The sequence below is a fragment of the Mytilus edulis genome, chromosome 7 (genome assembly GCF_963676685.1).
Source record: "Mytilus edulis chromosome 7, xbMytEdul2.2, whole genome shotgun sequence".
In the NCBI taxonomy this organism is placed as follows: domain Eukaryota; kingdom Metazoa; phylum Mollusca; class Bivalvia; order Mytilida; family Mytilidae; genus Mytilus; species Mytilus edulis.
In genome coordinates this window covers 19,908,270-19,930,925 of record NC_092350.1, presented here as the reverse complement: position 1 = coordinate 19,930,925, position 22,656 = coordinate 19,908,270, and the positions used below count along the sequence as shown (strand labels likewise).

The following is a 22,656-nucleotide window of genomic DNA, read 5'->3' as shown; positions in this document are numbered from 1 at the left end:
TGTTTTCATAGATTGTATAACAGAGCAACAAATTATGACAGGACTAACTTAAAAAGGGGATGCCTGCTACATTTAATGACTGACTTTTAAAATGGTTTAATTAAGATAAGAACTTAAAAGAATCATCTGTTTAAGTCTGTCTTAAATCAAACAATGTATTAATGACTACCGAATGTTTAAAAGACATACCTGTGCACCATATTTGTTGACCAATGCCACAATTAACTTTCCAAACTTTAAATTTTTCTCCAGCTTACATCCATATATTTTAAAAGATTCCAATACTGTCAAAAGTAAGCTATCGCTGATGTCTACCTGAAATTAATGTAAAATTAAATGTATTAACTCATGACATTTAAGTACAAAGTGACAAGATAATGTAAACAATTTCAATTATCAGAAAGTTCTTGAAAAGAATTGTAACACTACCCTATTTTGTTCTTGTACCAAGTTAGATAGTCTGACCAATAGGGTGTCTCGTAAGTCAGATTTTTGGCTGGATATCACTGCTGGATATTGGTTGTTTTATTATGTAAGTATATTGTATATGAATAATGTATTGTATATGTGTTACTTCAATAAACATATTATTTTTACTGTTTTATCCCTTATTGCAATATATGACTGTGTTGATAGTGTGCAGTTTTATGAGTTGCCCAATAACTGTTATATATGTAGTCTTCTACAAAATTACACCTGAATTTATTCAAGAGATTATGAATTTGTCAATGCTAACTGTCAAAACCCTTTCATTTGTAGGCAAAATGATAGTTTCAGGTGACATAACTGTAAACTTGATAGGAAATCGGCATGTTTAATGTAATAACAAGGCTTTTAAATAAAACAATTTGTTATGATGTTACCCCAAAATGTGGCTACAATTTTGTTTAAAACTGTACATTTACTAATCTTAAATACACATAAACCTCAAACTTACGTCATGGCTCAGTCATATAAGCTTTTACTTAGATTGTGTTGAGTTTATGTGAAATAAAAATTATCATTCAAGAGCAATAACTCATCTAGTCATCAACTAAATGGTGTGGATCATACTTGTTATCTTTTAGATCTTGTATTTCTGATCATTTTTACTGCTTACAATGATAATAAACACGTAAGATATAACTTATCACAAATTGTTACATGTATATAAGAGCATTTAGTCCTACATGCATATGGAATCAATTGATGGATTCAGTCATTTGTCAATTTTATCTAGATGCTGAAATTTGTTGTCACAGACCCTTTTTTTCTTTTGGATTTTTTTTATACACTAGACCTATGCAAGTGTTTCATCTACATTCATATTATAACTGATTGACAAATGTAATCATGTGCACTCTTCCCTGACTCCTGAGGTGTAACATTTCAATATGGTGATTTTTTTTAATGGATTTCTACTTGAAACAGCAAAAGATTTAGCTCAGAAAGGCTTGTATTTAAGTTAGATAAATAACATATAATTACCTTGCCTTCAAACAAAGCATGTAAAACAGAAATATGATTATCTGTAATATCTATAAACTTTTTCAACATTTGCCTGAAAAAAAGTACAAACTTCATTATTTCTTTAATCAACCATTAAAATAACAATGTGTATTTGTCAAAAGAAAAAAAACATCTTTTATTTTGAACCTTGCATAATGTCAAGGTCCAGAGGTTAAATTATTTACTGTATGTGAACAAGATATAAGAAATAACGAAGAATAACTTTACAGAAAAATGAAAATAAATTATCATAATTTCTATTTCTCTCTATACACCTTATTGCTAATCCTGGCTAACCAGAGAATCTGTACAGTACCACTTCAACTTTTGACGTCATACAACAATCACTTTTCCATTGAGGTGTCAGATATTTTGTACTGTGACGTCATAATTTTACTGGAACCTGTGAGATGTCCAGTAATGGCGAAAAATAGCGTTAAGGTGTATTGCGAGCATGTTAAAGACAACAACAAACTAGATGCTCACCAGGGCCCAGCTTTATACGACCGCAGAGGTCGAACCCTGAACAGTTGAGGCAAGTATGGACACAACATTCAAGCTTGATACAGCTCTGAATTTGGATTGGGATTAAATAGTTGACACAGCAAAGGTTTCTGACACAGAATGAATGTGGTCTAATGAACTTAAAAAAATGTTTTTTTCTTCCTTTTGAGCAATACACTATGCTGTTGAATATAAATCCCCTCAAAATAAAATATTTGAAGAAAAATTCTTTTTAATTTCCGAAATCTGAAATGAGATAAATTTTACCCCCCTCCCAAATTTTTTTCACCTCCCCCGTTTTCTTATTCCAAAAAAATCAAATTTTCAATTGAGTTGGCAACAATTACTTCTCATTAAAATACTTCATAAAATATTAAAATATAAAATGACATACAGTCATGGTTAAAATCACTATTAATTAACAGTAACTAACAATAAATTTACTACTACACTCCTCAAGACAATCATTTCTTAATACATAATTTTCAAGCAGTATAAGGGAGGTAATCAAGTAATCAAACATATATACAACAGTGTTCTTTAAATTTCAATTGGATTACCTCCCCTTCACTGCTTTTAAATTGTCTAAATTGTCCTTAAACCAGAAAAAACCCTTGTTTTTCCCCCTTTTTGCCCCTATTTGCTTAATGATTTGAGCCATAACCCCCATAACCATCCCTTTGTAGTATGAAAACTTGTGGTATAATTTCAGAGAGATTTATACACTTAAACACAAGTAATTGACTGAAAACTATAAAAATGCCTATTTGGGCCCCTTTTTTGGCCCCTCACTTATTGAACCCCCCGTCCCCCCTGAAGCAAGAACCCATAAGCTCAATTCCAGCCTTTCCTTCCTAGTAAGAAACCTTGTAGTATAATTTCAGAGAGTTCCATACACTTAAACACAAGTTATTGTCTGTAAACTAGAAAAATGCTTTTTTTTTGCCCTTTTTTTGGTCCCTTTTTTCTTAATGTTCAGAGATATTAACCCCACACTGAATCCAAGCCTTCCCTTCTTTATATGGAACCTTGTGGTACAATGTCAGAGAGATCCATACTCTTAAAACACAAGTTATTGTCTCGAAACTAGATAAAAGCTTGATTTTGGCCCCTAAATACTGCATGAATTGAGCAATTACCCTCAAACTCAATCCCAGCCTTCCTTTTGTGATATGGAACCTTGTGGTACAATATCAGAGAGATCCATTAACTTACACACAAGTTATTGTTCACAAACAAAAATGCTTGTTTTTTGGCCCCTTTTGGTCCTTAATTCGTAAACTGTTCGCACCATAACCTTCAAAATTAATCAAAACCTTCTTCTTGTGGTATTAAACATTGTGGTATAATTTCAGAGCAATTGAAATACTTATACACAAGTTATTATCCTGAAAGTAGAAAAATGCTCGTTTTGGCCCCTTTTGGGCCCCTAAATCCTAAACAGTTGAGACCATCCTCCCCAAAATCAATCCCAACCTTCCTTTTGTTGTATTGAACCTTCTTATTGAATTTCATAGAGATCCATAGACTTAAACTCATGTTATTGTCCGGAAACCAAATGTGTCTTCGGACGACGACGACGACAACGTCATCATACCATTATACGACGCAAAATATTTTTTTGCAGTCGTATAAAAATCAGAATCAGTCATCTAATCAGGCCATTAAGGATATTTGATACACATGTGTTTGATGCTTATGTCAGATATTTGAAATCCTCTACATTTATCTGAGCCAATGTATGTAGTACAATAAAAAAAAAATGCTAACAAGTGTCAGACCACCAATTAAAAATCACTATATGTTCAACCAAATATAGCCATTTTCACAGCTTTCTAAATATTTTACCTGAAGTTTAACTTCATAGAAACCAGATATATCCTGAATTGTACATGTATCACCTTTTTACATGCCAATTTTCAACCTATGTTTAACAGTTTAAAATCTTCTAAGAAAGAATTGCCTTTGGGAAAATAACTACTCCAAAAGTAACCCCTGGTTTCTCTTGAAATCTTAAATTAGTACACTATGTAGCGCATTAATCCTGATTTTTTAATGCAAATTCATAGACAGGTGAATTTAGGCCCAAAATTTTCCAAATATATTTCTCTTTCACCAAAAGTTTTATTTCTGCAAATTTGTTGGGTAGTTTGACATCAAAAGCATTATTTTGTGTCAGAGTATATCTTATAAAATCCTTGCTACTTTTTTCATAGTTTTTGAAAGAAGCTGGATGCCAGAAGTAAATGTACGAAAAATCTAGAGAGAATAGTTTTCAATCAAAATTTACAATATTTATATCTCAAATACTGTAAATTCAGAAATGATTGCGAGGTTTTTATTATTGCGAATAATGCGACGGAGTTGTAAACGCAATAATTAAAACTCGCATTTGGTTATATCTTAACTGAATTAAGCATGACTTTTCTCAAAATCGTAAAAATTAAAATCGCATTTAAGTTTAAAATGACAAAATCGCAATAATAAATGCACGCAATAATTTCTGAATTTACAGTACAAGGACAAAGACCTATCGTCTATTTTCCTGCTTTTTAAGTTCCATTATCTATATACTACCAATGATTTACCACAGTCTTTAAAAAAGTTTGATATTCTGAAACAGAGTAGCAAACAGTTTAATTTAATACTTACTCCAGAAAATATAACTTGTCTGTATCATTAAATACCTCCTTGCATACTTTAATTATGAGGTCAGCTTGATATGTACCTGTTGTAAAATAATCAATTGTCATCATCATTATGAGTTTAAGTATTTTTTCATATACTCATGTATTGCATTGTAAACTACCACAGATATTAGGTACATAAGAATGCACAACTGATTCACCTAATCATGAAAATTGAACAATTATTTTCTCAAGTTATTAAGGCTTTGCTCGTTGTTGAAGGCCATACGTTGACCTATAGTTGTTAATTTCTGTGTCATTTTGGTCTCTTATGGAGAGTTGTCTCATTAGCAATCATATCACATTTTCTTTTTTATATAATCCTGTTAATGTAATTGCTGATTAAAAGGTATATATGCAAAATATGGATTGTTCAGCTTTTCTACCTTCATACATGTTTTATACAAAAAGTTAATGCTGGCACCACTGAGGAAATCAAATTAACAAATTAAAATTAGTCTTTATTAAAAGTGCAAATTGTGCATCTATACATTTTGTTTAGCGACATATTTGCGATGTGTTTTCTGCTCTTTTGATTTTGCACATATATCTCAATTATTGAAATAACTGATGCTTATTTCTGAGAGGGTTCATCTCTGTGCAATATATTCAAAAGTAAATGGAGAACGTGTCCATGGGACACAGATGATGACCAAGCTTGCATATTAGGTTATAAAGGGACATAACTCCAGCAGACTGATAACAGTAACGCCACTCAAATTAGACTTTGATCAGTAGTTTTGTGGAACTATTAATAAGCAGTGTATAATTTTCATAATATTGATTGAGGTAAGCTAAAGTTAGAGAATGAAAACCATTTTCGTGATGAACGTATAAATGAACACACGAGGATAAACTTTAATGTACCATCCAATACAGTAGAGCCATAAACAAAATATTAATTCACACATATTACAATATCAATTTACCAAACTGATGATTCTCAACAGCAGGAACAAACACTCCTTCAATTAAAGGTTTAGAAAATGATTCTGCCACCATGGCAACTACTCCTGTCAATATTCTTGATGCACTTTGGTTCATTTCTATAACCTGAAAAAAGTAATTATGATTAGAAAAAGAAATTTTGAAGTGAATGTCTTCGGCACATTTTTTTAGTTTTAGAACTCTACAATTTTTTGAACAACAAAGAAACAGACTAGAAATATTTCATTTTCAAATTCAGTTGAAATGTATGTTTTCCAAGGGATAAAATTGTAAAAAAAAAAAATTAATCCCATTTAGATCTTAGTAGCACAAGCAGGTATTTTTAAAATTAAATATTTGAATTAACTACTAGGTGAAAAATAGGTTTTATGCAAATTTTCATAAAAAAATCACTGTGGTTTCAAAACTATATATATCTTAAAATATACCTTCTGAAGTAATAAAGCTGACACCATAACTGTACAGTTACTATGAGAAATCATTCTATCTAGCTGTTGTATCTGATTACAAGCTGTTGCCATGGCAGTCTCAGACATGTCTGCAATACAGACTTCCTGGCACATCATTTCTACCTGTAAAAATATATTAAAGGGGCACTAGCTACGAGATATATGAAAACCTATTATTTTTTTTTTGGCTCAATCAGTAATGAAATACAAATAGTAAAATAATAATTCCTTTTTAGTAGCTAATAAGGTTCAATTTTGTCAAAATAAGCAAAAAAACATTGATTATGAATTATTCACTTGCAAGTGAATAACTCGACCTGATTGAATCTGTATTCATGTGAACCTTAATTTAACCCCTTAGATTGAGATGGATAACACGTGAATTATATGTGTAAAGTTATTTAAAGGAATAGAATGTCAGCATTGAAAATGAAACAAAGGTAAATCATTTGATTGACTGATTGGATCAACATTCTAATACAGGTAAAAACGATAATAAACATCTATCTTTTATCTGTCATATGAAATTAAATAGACCTAGAATAATTCAAAAGCATGTGTTTGCTTAATCTATTGATATCTATATTTATAGATGTCAACTCTATAAATAATTAGATGGCGTCTAGACTCAAATACACACGAAACAAAGCTACGTATTTTCATGCCTGTGCCTTATTTATTGTTTTATTTAGACTTTTAATAGTTTGGATAAATGTTTTACATTGTTATAAATCAAATATGAGAATTTGATTAGAATCGGTGAACATGAATTCGACAGCTAGTGCCGCTTTAATATCCTAGAAGTTTCCATCCTTTATTTTTGCTCAGAGCAACATTATTTTTGTGCCCATTGACCAAATAAAATTTGAAAAATGATCACTTTTGGTCTATGACATAAAAAATATTTGATTGAGATGCTAAAAAAATACTTGAAAACGTTTCATATCTTTCAATGGCATATAAACTTGAGATTGATTTGTTTGTTGTCTTTGATTTTTTGCCACTTTACTATTTAAATTAACACCATAAGCTGATTTGTAAAATTCACTCAAACTTGCAATTTTCCTCTCCCAAACATTTTATTCTAAGTGAAATGCTCTCCACTATGTATATCATTTATTTAATCTTACCACACTTGTATTTGAAGTCAAAATTAAGTCCATCTCATCTTGAACCTCAGCATCTTCCCCACTTTCCCATTTATCTTTTATCATTTTCATCTTTTCCTGGAAGTAAATAAATAGTTTATTGTTTCAAACATTCACTTGAAAACAATTTTCAACCATCATCAGCTATATTCAAATAAACAAGAGGTATTTGATTTATTTATTATTAATATTTCTTGTTATAGATGTACTTCTATTTTTTCAGTGGATGACATTATATCTGCATCAATGATTTGATACTTTTTCATATGTACATTGTACATAGTACTGAAAAAAAATGTTTGACTGCACATGAAACAACCAAAAGCCAAACATATTAGTAAACAACGTAATCTGGGTAAAAACCTTAATTTGATCAAACAATTTACCTTATATTGAACATTTACAGGTGTACTAAGATTAAAGTTGATTTGACTTGTAAACTACGCTTATCCAAAACTATAACACAATACAGTACAGCTGGATGGACACACAGACTCTAAAACATAATGCCCTTTACTGCTGTGACACTTCAAAAAGGACACAGAATAGGACCTAGATCAAATCCAATTACCCTTTGAGGGAAATTTCTGCCATTAGAGTTTTGAAAAATAATGCCTATGAACAAATTAATCTTATTCATACTTGTTGAGATTAAACTTTTATTGCATATATACATGTAACAGCTAATCATACCAAATCTTCTGGTTGTATATCTGTCTGTGAGTTTTCTTCTATCATACAAGTTACTTCAGCTAAACAAAAAATGATAATAAAGATATGTTTAAAAAAAAATTAAATCAAACCAAATTTCTGTTTCCCACTTGGTTCTCTGAAATTACAAATTGACTGAAATTAGAAGCTGCTTTTATCTTATTCTTAGCAGTTTAAACTTTCTCCAATATTTTTTATAATCAAATGTGTGGTTCCCTTGATATCTGAAGTAGCTTTGTTTGATCAAAACTCATTTGTTGTCTAATTTTCTTGCTTTCCTTTTGTCTGGCTGCCTCAGTGGTCTTATGTTCCCCTCGAGTGAGGAAGGTCAAACCAAAGACTTTAAAGTTAGTATTTGCTGCTTCTCTGCTTAGCACAATGCAGTGGTGGATATATATATTTGTTAAACTTTGTGTAATAGTTTATATCTACAATAAATTTGAATTCATTCAGTCATGGTATTTTGTGCACTGAAATTTTTGAATAATTGAGCAGACTTTATAGGGGGGGATAAAAAGAAATCTGCTGATATTTAACTTGAATTTTACAATAAGATAAAACAAAATATATGTTAATCTTACAATGGTCCATTTGAGTGAGAGGTTGTATTTCAAGTCTTGGTAATTTCTGTAGTGGTTGATCCTCTAGCATGATTAAATCAGGCAAGGTCATTCCTGCATTGTCAGGGGAGATAACTCTTTCATTGACAAGAGAGGTAACTCCTTCCATGTCATCATCCTGCTCTACTTGTTTTCCATGGGTATCAGCGTTGCCTTGTATAACTGATCCTTAAAACATTTAAAATAATTTTTAAATGTGTTGTGTTCATTTTAAACCTAAAACATTTATTTATCAATTCCAATGACTTATAAAAAAAAGTCTACCGGTATATGCACCAATAGTCATACAATAACCCTATATCATTGTATATCAACATAGTATCACCCACAGAACATAATGAAAAGTAATCGTGCAATATTATGTCATATTGCACAAGTGCAAATATAGATAAAAATGATCAACAGCATCATCAGTGACAAAAACATGTTTCAAACAGTTAGAACAAAAAATATTAATTTACAAATGTATATTCAATTTGTCTAACCCTCTTTGCTTAATAACTAAACATGACATAAGCGTTGATAAACAGTACTGATCAAAAGTTAGTTCTATTCCGTGACAATATTTTTTCTGGTTAGTTTTTAGGTCTGCACATGGTATGAATAAATGACTTTTATCTTTAATCAAAAAATGTTCAAAACATTATGTACATTAACAGCATGTTACATTGCACAAGGATGTCCTGATGTTTTGAAATTTGTTCAATGTCAATTTGGATAGTCAATATTTACATACAGTGGCATAATATGTGTCACAGAATAGATAAGATAAGATAAATAATAGTTTATTAAAGTGTCAGATATTGATCTACATTGAAATACATAACAACATCATAAAAAAAGGATCAATACCCAGCCTATAAAGACTTACGAGACACTGAATATATATTGTACTTGCACCATTGTGCAACCAAAAATTTATTCAAGAAAATTTTCACCAAAATTCATGCAATAAATCTGCTGCATTTGTTTGCACCTTTTCTAAGTTAGGAACCTGTTGTTCAGTGGTTATTATTGTTTATGTGGTTCATAAGTGTTTGTTGTTTTTTATATAGATAAGACTGTTGGCTTTCCTGTTTGAATAATTTTACTAATAGACTAGTTATTTTTAAATTTGCTGTTTGGTGTGAGCCAAGGCTCTGTGTTGAAGGCCGTACTTTGACCTATATTGGTTTATTTTCTATAAATTGTGACTTCGATGGAGAGTTGTCTCATTGGCACTCATACCACATCTTCTTATAGCGTTAGGAGTACTGGATGAAGTAACATACCAATATTAACCTGTGCTGTTATTGTCCATGGAGAGGTCTTAATTTGAGAATTCTGGAGCTGCTGGTAAACAGAATTAGCATAGGTTTGGTTTCCAGGTGTAAATTCATACTGTAAGTATTCTTTCTTTTGTCCTTCTGTGGCAGTCTATAAATATAATATAAGTAGGATTTCCATATCAGTCAAATGAAGGTAAATAAATAAGATTGACACGATTGATATGTTGATGAAAATATGGCACATAAATAATAACAAAGAAATTCTTTCATTTTTTGACACGAGTATCTAAAATATACCATAACATCATGTACATGTAATTTATGTAAATAAAAACAGACCTGTAAATGGTAGTAAAACATGGATGTGAAGATAAGTCTTGCCTATGTGTACTGTGACATTGTTGATGTGAAGATAAGTCTTGCCTACGTATACTGTGACATTGTGGATGTGAAGATAAGTCTTGCCTACGTATACTGTGACATTGTTGATGTGAAGATAAGTCTTGCCTACGTATACTGTGACATTGTGGATGTGAAGATAAGTCTTGCCTACGTATACTGTGACATTGTTTATGTGAAGATAAGTCTTGCCTACGTATACTGTGACATTGTGGATGTGAAGATAAGTCTTGCCTACGTATACTGTGACATTGTGGATGTGAAGATAAGTCTTGCCTACGTATACTGTGACATTGTGGATGTGAAGATAAGTCATGCCTACGTATACTGTGACATTGTGGATGTGAAGATAAGTCATGCCTACGTATACTGTGACATTGTTGATGTGAAGATAAGTCATGCCTACGTATACTGTGACATTGTTGATGTGAAGATAAGTCATGCCTACGTATACTGTGACATTGTTGATGTGAAGATAAGTCATGCCTACGTATACTGTGACATTGTTGATGAACAAATATTCTGATGAAGGAAATGGATAAAGGTTAGAGTACAATGTATAAACAATGAACTTTTCATATCGGGGCCTTTTATAGCTGACTATGCGGTATGGGCTTTGCTCATTGTTGAAGGCCGTAAGGTGACCTTTAATTGTTAATGTCTGTGTCATTTTTGTCTCTTGTGGACAGTTGTCTCATTGGCAATCATACCACATCTTCTTTTTTATATTTTCAGACCATTATAAATTTGCACTGTCACACAAGAGTATTTACAATTTGTCAAAAAAGCTGAATAAAACCCATTTCACTACATTCACTATACATGTATTACTAAAGATAAAGCTAAAACATAAGAATTTAAGTAATACCAGGTATGCTTGTAACATTCTGTACAGAATTTCAACCCAGGAGTCCACTTGCATAGAATTCCCTATTCCTTCCAGAAAATATTTTAGACTTGACTTCGGAATAAATTGTCTATGATGCAACAAAAATGCCAGCAAACCTTGTTGTAGAAATCCTGGTAGTTGGCTGTATCTTGTAACACTGAAATATAAAATTCATGGTGAAAGTGGTAGAAGTTTTCTTTTCAATATCATGTTTATTGTTTTGGAGATATAACATGTATAATCATGATAATATAAACCCAAACTTATTACTGTTTCAATTCTTCATGTTAATTGGGAAAAACATAATTTAAGAAAGGAGTAGATTCAGTAAGACCCCTATTTGGCCCCAAAATATAGCAGTTTTACAAAATTGTGAAAATGTAATCTTTTAGCTATTTACTGGAAAGTAGAATGCTTCTGCTACATAAATATGGGCTGTTTTTGACAATACAATGCACATATATCGGGTTCTAGCATCATTAAGTCATGCTAAATTTCTGAAATCTTCACAATTTGAGCATTTTAGTTAAATTTTAGACGGTTTCCGTCTAAAATGAAAGTGGCCACATTCGTGGTCATTCATAATATTGAAATGTAAGTTGTATTTGATGATAATACATAACATGTATAAAGGTTGAGGATGAACACCGATGTGGCCACTTTCATTTTTGACAAAAACCATTTGGAAAGTGACGTTTTTTGGCATATATTTGGCTTTTAAAATGGAAATTCACCCAATGATGAGATGTTATTTTGATTTTGGTGATATGAATAATGAAATTACCCAAAATTCTGAAATTATATATATGGCAAATCAGCATGATTAGGTATTATTTTTTCTCTTGAATGCTGTCTAACTTGAATGATGGCATTAAACAGATTATTTCAAAATTAAAGGAATGAATTTGATGAAATATGGCACTTGCAAATCTATGATTTTTGTTTTCACAGCATTTTTGTGGCATATGTCATGTATGAAGACTATATTTGGTAGCATGGATAAACTCAAATATCCAATTATATTTGTCATTCAACTGAATACAAGATATTGTATATGTATTGGTATTTAATAATTAAAACTTACAATATAAGTTCTCCTTCCTTGATGGCGGGTTCTTCTGCCAACAAACTCTGTATAAGATCAGTCCATAGCAATAGTCCTCCATACTTAGATGACCATTGTTCTTCATACCATGCATTCATTCTGTTTAAAACAGTATTATTAGATTTCATGGCAGATTGGAATAATCCTCTCCATTCTACAGGTATAGTGTAGAAAAATCTGTCATCTGACATTGTCCTGTAACAACAAAATTCATCTTTTTTTTTAAATTAGGAACATGTTTTGGCAGCCAATATACTGTAAATTCAGAAATTATTGCTTGCATTTATAATTTTTTATAATCAGATTATTGTGATTTTGTAAATTTGGACTAAAATGTGATATTATATTTATGCAATTATATAAATAAGCAGCTGTGCCATGAGCGCATGCTATGCCTGTTGCTTTTCAAATAATACAATGTAACAATAACTTCTCAATGTCATATCATAAAAAAATAAAAAAATAAACGGATGTTATATAAAATAGATATAAACCAGTCACCAAACATTCATGATAACTGCTCAAAGGATTGTACTAAAACTGTGAAATCCCCCCTATTTTATGAACAAAATCACATAACTCATTACTCTGAAACATAAAATCTAAAATCTATAAAAATCAAAACAATTCAACAAACATGACAAAGTTTCTTGCAAACTGCTGCAAGTATTTTTGAGTTATTGTCCAAAAACTTGAAAATTCCCCCTTTAAAAAAAAAAAAAAAAAACCAAATGTGAAAACTCAGAAACTTGAATTCTGAAATTTATAAAAATCGAAAGGGAGCTCATGTCAATAGATTATAAACAATTCACCAAAGATTCATTGAGTTATTGTCCGACATGTTGATGATGGATGGATGGACAACGGTATACCATTATAGGCGTATAAAATTCAATGTGTTGATAGGTATAGTACAGGAATGGCCCACTTACACTTGAATGCCCCGCTCACATTATCATTTTCTATGTTCAGTGGACTGTAAAATTGGGGGTTAAAACTCTTATTTGGCATTAAAATAAGAAAGATCATATCATTTACAACTGTAAACAGGTAAATAATGTACATATTTAATACTAACTTACCTAAATAAATCCCATTGGGAGAGACCCTTAATTTAAAAAGGGTGAACCTACCAGACAGGTACAGGTAACAGGTAAGGAGCATGTGTAAGTTTCCAGTTGATTTGGCATCTATACTTTATCAAAAACTAGTCTACCTTGACCAAAGAGGGGGAAAAGGTTCCAGATGTACATTTAAACTCATAAATCAAAAAGAAACTGAAAACACTTTGGACAGAAAAGAAAAAAAATAATACACAAAACCGGCCCCACAAAACACATCATAGAAAAAAATAAAGAATAAGCAACAGAAACTCTAGCAAAAACTAAGGGTGATCTCAGGTGCTGGGGAAGGGTAAGCAGATCCTGCTGCACTGGTGGCATCCCAGTGTTTTCATTAAGAACCGGCCGCCGGCCATTTTGACCTGTTCAATTCAATTTCTGGCCGGTTCAGTTGTCCTGAATAAAAAAAAAAAAGTCCTTTTTTTTTATGAGATCTTTTTATATTAAAATCATGACAACGGAGTTAGAAGGAGTTCGAAGATTTGTGTTTATATTTTAAACCGACATGCGGTTGCAACGACGATTTTCATTGGCTGTTATTTCAGACTTCCTGTTTGACACACGTGTTTATCGTTGTGGAAGTACACCACTAATTCATGGTCCTATTGCTTTCTATGTTAAATTCCTCCGTTTCAAGCAGGCACACCTCTTTTATTTTAAGTTCAAATAAAGTGGCAATCATTGCATGTCAAATCAACACCTTCTGGTGTCCTGTACTGAAAAAATCAACATACCTTACATTGCATATAAGAAAGAACTGGTTCCCAGAACTTCAGATGTACCAAAACAGGTACTTCCGATCTGACAAAAAGGCAAAATGTACCCTCCTTTTTAAATTTCATGCCATTTTTTTATTATTCAAATTTATCAGTCAAAAATTGTTCTACAATGATCACCAGTCATGCAGCTTTCATTTGATACCAAAATTAATAAAATATTCTAAATATTTTGAAAGTTATGTCCATGCGTAGGAACTATTTTGTGTTAAATATGTACTACTTTCTGGTATGTGCTTTCTGGCCGGGCCTGAATTAGTGGTGTTACACCTATAACAGAACCAAACTTGCTATATTGACTTGTTCATTACTTTTTTTCATTCTATGATCTATTTCAAGCAATAAAAAACATATAAAGCTTTAGTCCAAAGACTATTTTATTACTTCAAAGCTCAAATTGGACTGGTAGTAACATATGGGTTATTCAAAGAAGACTGCATATGTATATTACCAGTGACCAATATACTTTTTTTATTCTCAATATCACTGTTTTATTTATTAATTTCTATTAGGAAAGCTATGCGCTTACTAATAGTCATATTTTTATCAGAGGTTCTTCATTACATAAAAATATATTAGTCCAAACTTAAGATATAAATGAGAAATTATCCCCCCTTTTTTCTTGAAATTGAAAAAAGGCTTTTTTTTTGTATGAACCATAATTCTGTGGTAAAACATAGATTAATAAGAGCAATTTATATATCCCTCAGCTAGATAACTTGCTAAACTGGTTCAAAATTGCATGTACAGTGATATTTTAGAATTCTTATATGAGTATATACCATTTGCCTAGATTGTTAAAGGCTACCATAAGAAAAACAAAAAAACTTGAAAAATCATAAGATTACTTTTACCAAGAGCTATTCTTTTCTATATACAAGTCATAAAATATGTGTTTTATTGATTTCAATCAGAAAAAATGCAAAAATAAGAACTTGGAGTCAAGACTTAACTGCATGCATGTTGTATGACCATAAAAGGCTAACATACTTGAGTATGCCAATTTAAGAGCTTAAATTTCCCATAAGCAGGACTGTTGACCCAAAAAAAATTATTAGACATGATTACTAACATCATGTTTGACTTATTTTCATTGGAATAGGTACAACTTCTAAAAATTGGATTTCTGGTGATTCTCTGTAATAGGAAGTACACCACTAATTCATGGTCCTATTGCTTTCTATGTTAAATTCCTCCGTTTCAAGCAGGCACACCTCTTTTATTTTAAGTTCAAATAAAGTGGCAATCATTGCATGTCAAATCAACACCTTCTGGTGTCCTGTACTGAAAAAATCAACATACCTTACATTGCATATAAGAAAGAACTGGTTCCCAGAACTTCAGATGTACCAAAACAGGTACTTCCGATCTGACAAAAAGGCAAAATGTACCCTCCTTTTTAAATTTCATGCCATTTTTTTATTATTCAAATTTATCAGTCAAAAATTGTTCTACAATGATCACCAGTCATGCAGCTTTCATTTGATACCAAAATTAATAAAATATTCTAAATATTTTGAAAGTTATGTCCATGCGTAGGAACTATTTTGTGTTAAATATGTACTACTTTCTGGTATGTGCTTTCTGGCCGGGCCTGAATTAGTGGTGTTACACCTATAACAGAACCAAACTTGCTATATTGACTTGTTCATTACTTTTTTTCATTCTATGATCTATTTCAAGCAATAAAAAACATATAAAGCTTTAGTCCAAAGACTATTTTATTACTTCAAAGCTCAAATTGGACTGGTAGTAACATATGGGTTATTCAAAGAAGACTGCATATGTATATTACCAGTGACCAATATACTTTTTTTATTCTCAATATCACTGTTTTATTTATTAATTTCTATTAGGAAAGCTATGCGCTTACTAATAGTCATATTTTTATCAGAGGTTCTTCATTACATAAAAATATATTAGTCCAAACTTAAGATATAAATGAGAAATTATCCCCCCTTTTTTCTTGAAATTGAAAAAAGGCTTTTTTTTGTATGAACCATAATTCTGTGGTAAAACATAGATTAATAAGAGCAATTTATATATCCCTCAGCTAGATAACTTGCTAAACTGGTTCAAAATTGCATGTACAGTGATATTTTAGAATTCTTATATGAGTATATACCATTTGCCTAGATTGTTAAAGGCTACCATAAGAAAAACAAAAAAACTTGAAAAATCATAAGATTACTTTTACCAAGAGCTATTCTTTTCTATATACAAGTCATAAAATATGTGTTTTATTGATTTCAATCAGAAAAAATGCAAAAATAAGAACTTGGAGTCAAGACTTAACTGCATGCATGTTGTATGACCATAAAAGGCTAACATACTTGAGTATGCCAATTTAAGAGCTTAAATTTCCCATAAGCAGGACTGTTGACCCAAAAAAAATTATTAGACATGATTACTAACATCATGTTTGACTTATTTTCATTGGAATAGGTACAACTTCTAAAAATTGGATTTCTGGTGATTCTCTGTAATAGGAAGTACACCACTAATTCATGGTCCTATTGCTTTCTATGTTAAATTCCTCCGTTTCAAGCAGGCACACCTCTTTTATTTTAAGTTCAAATAAAGTGGCAATCATTGCATGTCAAATCAACACCTTCTGGTGTCCTGTACTGAAAAAATCAACATACCTTACATTGCATATAAGAAAGAACTGGTTCCCAGAACTTCAGATGTACCAAAACAGGTACTTCCGATCTGACAAAAAGGCAAAATGTACCCTCCTTTTTAAATTTCATGCCATTTTTTTATTATTCAAATTTATCAGTCAAAAATTGTTCTACAATGATCACCAGTCATGCAGCTTTCATTTGATACCAAAATTAATAAAATATTCTAAATATTTTGAAAGTTATGTCCATGCGTAGGAACTATTTTGTGTTAAATATGTACTACTTTCTGGTATGTGCTTTCTGGCCGGGCCTGAATTAGTGGTGTTACACCTATAACAGAACCAAACTTGCTATATTGACTTGTTCATTACTTTTTTTCATTCTATGATCTATTTCAAGCAATAAAAAACATATAAAGCTTTAGTCCAAAGACTATTTTATTACTTCAAAGCTCAAATTGGACTGGTAGTAACATATGGGTTATTCAAAGAAGACTGCATATGTATATTACCAGTGACCAATATACTTTTTTTATTCTCAATATCACTGTTTTATTTATTAATTTCTATTAGGAAAGCTATGCGCTTACTAATAGTCATATTTTTATCAGAGGTTCTTCATTACATAAAAATATATTAGTCCAAACTTAAGATATAAATGAGAAATTATCCCCCCTTTTTTCTTGAAATTGAAAAAAGGCTTTTTTTTTGTATGAACCATAATTCTGTGGTAAAACATAGATTAATAAGAGCAATTTATATATCCCTCAGCTAGATAACTTGCTAAACTGGTTCAAAATTGCATGTACAGTGATATTTTAGAATTCTTATATGAGTATATACCATTTGCCTAGATTGTTAAAGGCTACCATAAGAAAAACAAAAAAACTTGAAAAATCATAAGATTACTTTTACCAAGAGCTATTCTTTTCTATATACAAGTCATAAAATATGTGTTTTATTGATTTCAATCAGAAAAAATGCAAAAATAAGAACTTGGAGTCAAGACTTAACTGCATGCATGTTGTATGACCATAAAAGGCTAACATACTTGAGTATGCCAATTTAAGAGCTTAAATTTCCCATAAGCAGGACTGTTGACCCAAAAAAAATTATTAGACATGATTACTAACATCATGTTTGACTTATTTTCATTGGAATAGGTACAACTTCTAAAAATTGGATTTCTGGTGATTCTCTGTAATAGGAAGTACACCACTAATTCATGGTCCTATTGCTTTCTATGTTAAATTCCTCCGTTTCAAGCAGGCACACCTCTTTTATTTTAAGTTCAAATAAAGTGGCAATCATTGCATGTCAAATCAACACCTTCTGGTGTCCTGTACTGAAAAAATCAACATACCTTACATTGCATATAAGAAAGAACTGGTTCCCAGAACTTCAGATGTACCAAAACAGGTACTTCCGATCTGACAAAAAGGCAAAATGTACCCTCCTTTTTAAATTTCATGCCATTTTTTTATTATTCAAATTTATCAGTCAAAAATTGTTCTACAATGATCACCAGTCATGCAGCTTTCATTTGATACCAAAATTAATAAAATATTCTAAATATTTTGAAAGTTATGTCCATGCGTAGGAACTATTTTGTGTTAAATATGTACTACTTTCTGGTATGTGCTTTCTGGCCGGGCCTGAATTAGTGGTGTTACACCTTGTTATGATTGAATGAATAGTATGTACCCTCGCAGCTCTCGAGTCTTCATTATGTATGTATGTACGTAGATCCCTCCGTTTACGGAGCACCCAGAACACTACATGATTTTTTTCACTTTAACAACTACCACGTCAAAGAGTAGAAAAGGTTTGGATTACTATGTAGTTTGACAAGATTTGGAACAGTTTGAATGACGTTATAGTTTTACTGTTTAATTGATGTCTACAACTGGCCCCGTCGATCTGCCGGCAACTACAGAGCATCCGAAAAGGGGGCAGGGTACATCGATGAAAAGTTGCATTGACAGGTCCCGTTCCAAATCATAGATATATTTCTGGTCATAATACTTTCAGTTGTGAGGTATGTAACCCTTTTAAAAGCTATCAAATGAAATTAAGAAGAAGTGGAAGCTCATGTTTTCTTATAAATGAGCCTGGCCAGCACTTCTTCTTCTTCTTTCTTTACACATCTTTTCATACCACCGGGATAATGGGAAGGGGGATATTTAAAACTGCTGCGTGCAGGGGAAGTGCTGTCCAAATTTTTTAGGGGTCCTCAAAGGTAGAACAAGAATCTGGTTTTAAATGTAAATAGCACCATAATTTTCTTATTGTCCCAAGTCCCTATCTAAATAAAATTAACCTCTTGTCAGGTTCAGAGTTTTTGCTACTACATGTACATGAAACCTTTTATCAACAATATAAAGCCAGAAATAAATTATGATGCTCAATGTAGTATTTTTTTATTCTGAGGATGAATCAGATTTTGAGGACGATTGTTGCTGGTGAACTCTATTTTGGCATGGATAACAAGTTGTTATACATAAGTGTCATTGAATTGTATCCATCAATCATTATAAAAATTAATCTCTTATTAAAGTGATAAAAATGAAAATATTTCAATATTATACTTTCTGACTTGGTGATGTTAGATAATAATTCATTCATTGACTTAGAAAAACTTTAGGTTGCCTACATTAACAGTAGTACTGTAAAAGTGACATTTTAAGAACAATAATAATTTTATGCCATGGCCAGAATTCAGGATTTTGTGTCTAATTTTTTTTTTAAATCATTGAGGGGTAGAAATGACATTTTCAGAACTATAGTTTTATGCCAGGAATGCAGGTTTTTAAGCCTTTTTGTTTAAATAACAAGGGGGCTAGTGGTAAAAGTGACATTTTCAGAACTATAATTTAATGCCCAGAATGCGCCAGAATGCAGGATTTTGCGTCTAATTTTAAAAAAATCGAGGGGGGGCAAGCCCCCCCAAACCCCCCCTTTTAGCTTTGGGCCTGCTTAAATCTCTAATTGGCCCCTTCAAACAAAATGAAGTGAAACCCCTGTCATGATCCGTTGTGTTGCTCAAGTTAGTACAAACGCGGTAATAAGTAAAAAAAAACTTTAAACTGAAGCGGGACAGACGGACGGATGGACGAACTGATGCACAGACCGAAAAACACAATGCCCGTAAGTGGGGAATACAAACACTATCACTACTGTCATACCCGGGGCACAGGCACTTGTTTCTATCCATTGGAAGACCCACTATCAACGTATATTTCTGAGTAAATATACGTTGATAGTGGGTCTTCCAATGGATAGACACAAGTGCCTGTGGTCATAGCATGGATCCAGGGGGGGGGGGGCTTTCGTGGAAACAAATTTGTTGATTATATAGGAAATCACTGAAGCATGACTGGAGCGGGGCCCCAACCCCCTTTAGGTCAGTCAGCGAGGCCCTCCTTAGGAAAAGTTCTGGATCCGCCTCTGGTGGTCATACCTCCGGGAACAGTATATTTAATATATATGTTCCTGCATACCTTTACAGGATTTTGTATCCACAAATGGACAGGACTTATCCAATTCGGTGAGAGAAATCAATCAAATTTTGTGCGGAAAAAGTTTTAGTGACGTCAAATGTCATCTTTATCTCTGCGATATTACACACCTTTTTAAAAACACACAAATGATTTAATTTTTATCAAACAATTACCAACGAAAATTATATGAAAAAATAGACAATAACGTCCTTTTCGTTAAACTACGGAAGCCGTAAGGGGACACAAAAAAAAAAGAAAATATTTTTTTTATTCGAGATCACGATAAAACACTACCGATTTACCATGATCTCGATAAAACAAAACTGTAATATTATATCGTTATCTCGATTCATTCAAACGAGATCCCGGATTATTAAATCGTTATCTCGGTTAAAGATATCGAGATCTCGATAAAAATATATCGTTATCTTGATAAAACGAAACTGTATTTCTGAATTCGTCATTTTGATGTTATCTAAAAAATATTCAAATCAATATCTGAAAAAAAAATTCAAAGCACTCTTTAAAATTTCAAACTTAATTCATTCATTTATTTAATTCGGAGAATAAACTAGTGGATTTCCCAAACTATTTCTAACAGAAATTCCTTTGTTCAATGTATGGACGACCTGAATACCAAAACATATACATGTATATAAATATTAAAATACTCAACGTTATCTTTTTTTTTTATTTTCACGTTACCTTTGCTCAGGCTTTTCTTTATCCCATATATATATACAAAAAAGTCTTAATTATTTATTTTTTTTAATTGGCAGATGCTATTTTGCTGGCGTTGGCAAAATAAAATTATGCCTTATTGTCGGCTCTAATAAAACTTGATGAATCTGAAATTTGTCTTTTGGCTGATGATACTGAAAAATCATCTGTGAGCATTATCACTGAGTTTGATATGAATAAGATAAACACAATAACTAAACACGACATTTTTAAAACTTTGTCTCACATGAAAAAAACCCAACATAAGTTGAAGCTGTCAAAAAAGATGTCAGGAAAACTTTGATGCTGAATTATTTTGTAAGAATATTTTTTTTCCTACAGGAACAGTTATTTTTTTATCATGGCATTTTAACAAAATTTAAAGCTCAACTTTTGCTAGGCGGAAAAATACACGTCGACAACATCGAAAAATAGTAGTAAAATGTATAACAGACAATCATGTATGCAATGTGACAAAGGCCAAAACCAAACTGAGTGCAAAAAGCGGAACAATTATCGTACATTGTGCGTCTTTCAACAATGAACAAAACCTAAATCCGAATCTATGTGCTTGCCCTTGGCTAACATAAAAATAAATGTACCAGCTTTCCGGATGAACGTTTATCCAGAAAAGCGCTTCGAACGCAACACAGTTTATAAATCTTTATAAACCGGTAAGACAACATTTAAGCAAGGTTTTGTATAGTGTATATAAGACTATACAAATCCTTGATTTAAGTAAACAATACAAAAGAGAAAACGAATGGACCGATTTGTTCTACAGCAATAACCAAAAACGACACGTGACAGACATTGAAAACTATTTAAGAATAACTGTGACAGGTTTCTGGAATGGGATAGTTTTATGAGGAATGCAGGGTTTGATATAATTGTTGACACATAATCATCCATCTAAAATTCGAAAGAGTGATGTAACAAAACAACAAATTATAAAATTCTGTTGAAAAGTGCTCGACTCGTCAGTACGTTGCTAACAAAATAATCCTCTTCGTATACTTAAAAACAGAAATGGTAGGAAAATGTCCACTATTAAATTGATCAGTCCTTCTGAGTTTCTAAGGAAAATATGTTGAAAAGTGCTCGACTCGTCAGTACGTTGCTAACAAAATAATCCTCTTCGTATACTTAAAAACAGAAATGGTAGGAAAATGTCCACTATTAAATTGATCAGTCCTTCTGAGTTTCTAAGGAAAATATGCATGTAGTAATTCACAAAAAAAACAACTATACAAAACTGTAAACTGTGCACCAGAATGAAATGAGAACTGTGCACAATACACAAGATATCAGTAGACTAATATCGAACATTGTTCACATAATCAAAGAAACTGGCAAAACTATGCAACTGATTAAAAAAGAGAAGATAAAAAATGAAGAAAAACGTAGACATCTACGAAATGACATACAGAACGTAGCACAATGGGTTTTGAACTAAAAAAAAGTTAGTTTTGAAAAATTGTGCACAAGATATAAAAAAAACAAACATTTGGAACTTGCAGAATTATATGCAAATTATTGCGTCACTTTGCACTTGAATTTGAATCATCGCAGAATTATCCCAGTTACGAATTTGTAAAACTATGGAATAAAATTTAATCATTGCAGAATTATGAAAATAATCTTTAAACTGCATGCACTATAATTCAAATTGTTGCATAATTCTACAGAAAATCACA

The 22,656-nt window shown here is 31.7% G+C and overlaps 1 protein-coding gene across 3 annotated transcripts in view; it reads right to left on the bottom strand.

Moving 5' to 3' along the window:
• The window catches only part of LOC139480969 (Fanconi anemia group E protein-like), a 31,927-nt gene that overhangs the window by 2,608 nt on the left and 6,663 nt on the right, over positions 1-22,656 (bottom strand). The window contains exons 1-12 of one of the 3 annotated variants that reach the window (XM_071263964.1): positions 20,240-20,365; positions 12,196-12,411; positions 11,091-11,268; positions 9,827-9,971; positions 8,517-8,723; positions 7,918-7,976; positions 7,207-7,302; positions 6,056-6,199; positions 5,609-5,732; positions 4,645-4,720; positions 1,468-1,540; positions 190-315 (exon numbers count right to left, since the gene is read on the bottom strand). In XM_071263964.1, coding sequence (XP_071120065.1) covers positions 190-315; positions 1,468-1,540; positions 4,645-4,720; positions 5,609-5,732; positions 6,056-6,199; positions 7,207-7,302; positions 7,918-7,976; positions 8,517-8,723; positions 9,827-9,971; positions 11,091-11,268; positions 12,196-12,407 — 1,440 coding nt within the window. In that variant the 5' untranslated portion in view covers positions 12,408-12,411; positions 20,240-20,365. Of the gene's footprint in view, positions 1-189; positions 316-1,467; positions 1,541-4,644; positions 4,721-5,608; positions 5,733-6,055; positions 6,200-7,206; positions 7,303-7,917; positions 7,977-8,516; positions 8,724-9,826; positions 9,972-11,090; positions 11,269-12,195; positions 12,412-20,199; positions 20,366-22,656 lie in introns of those variants that run through there. The other 2 variants (XM_071263966.1, XM_071263965.1) reach the window with 2 other exon arrangements.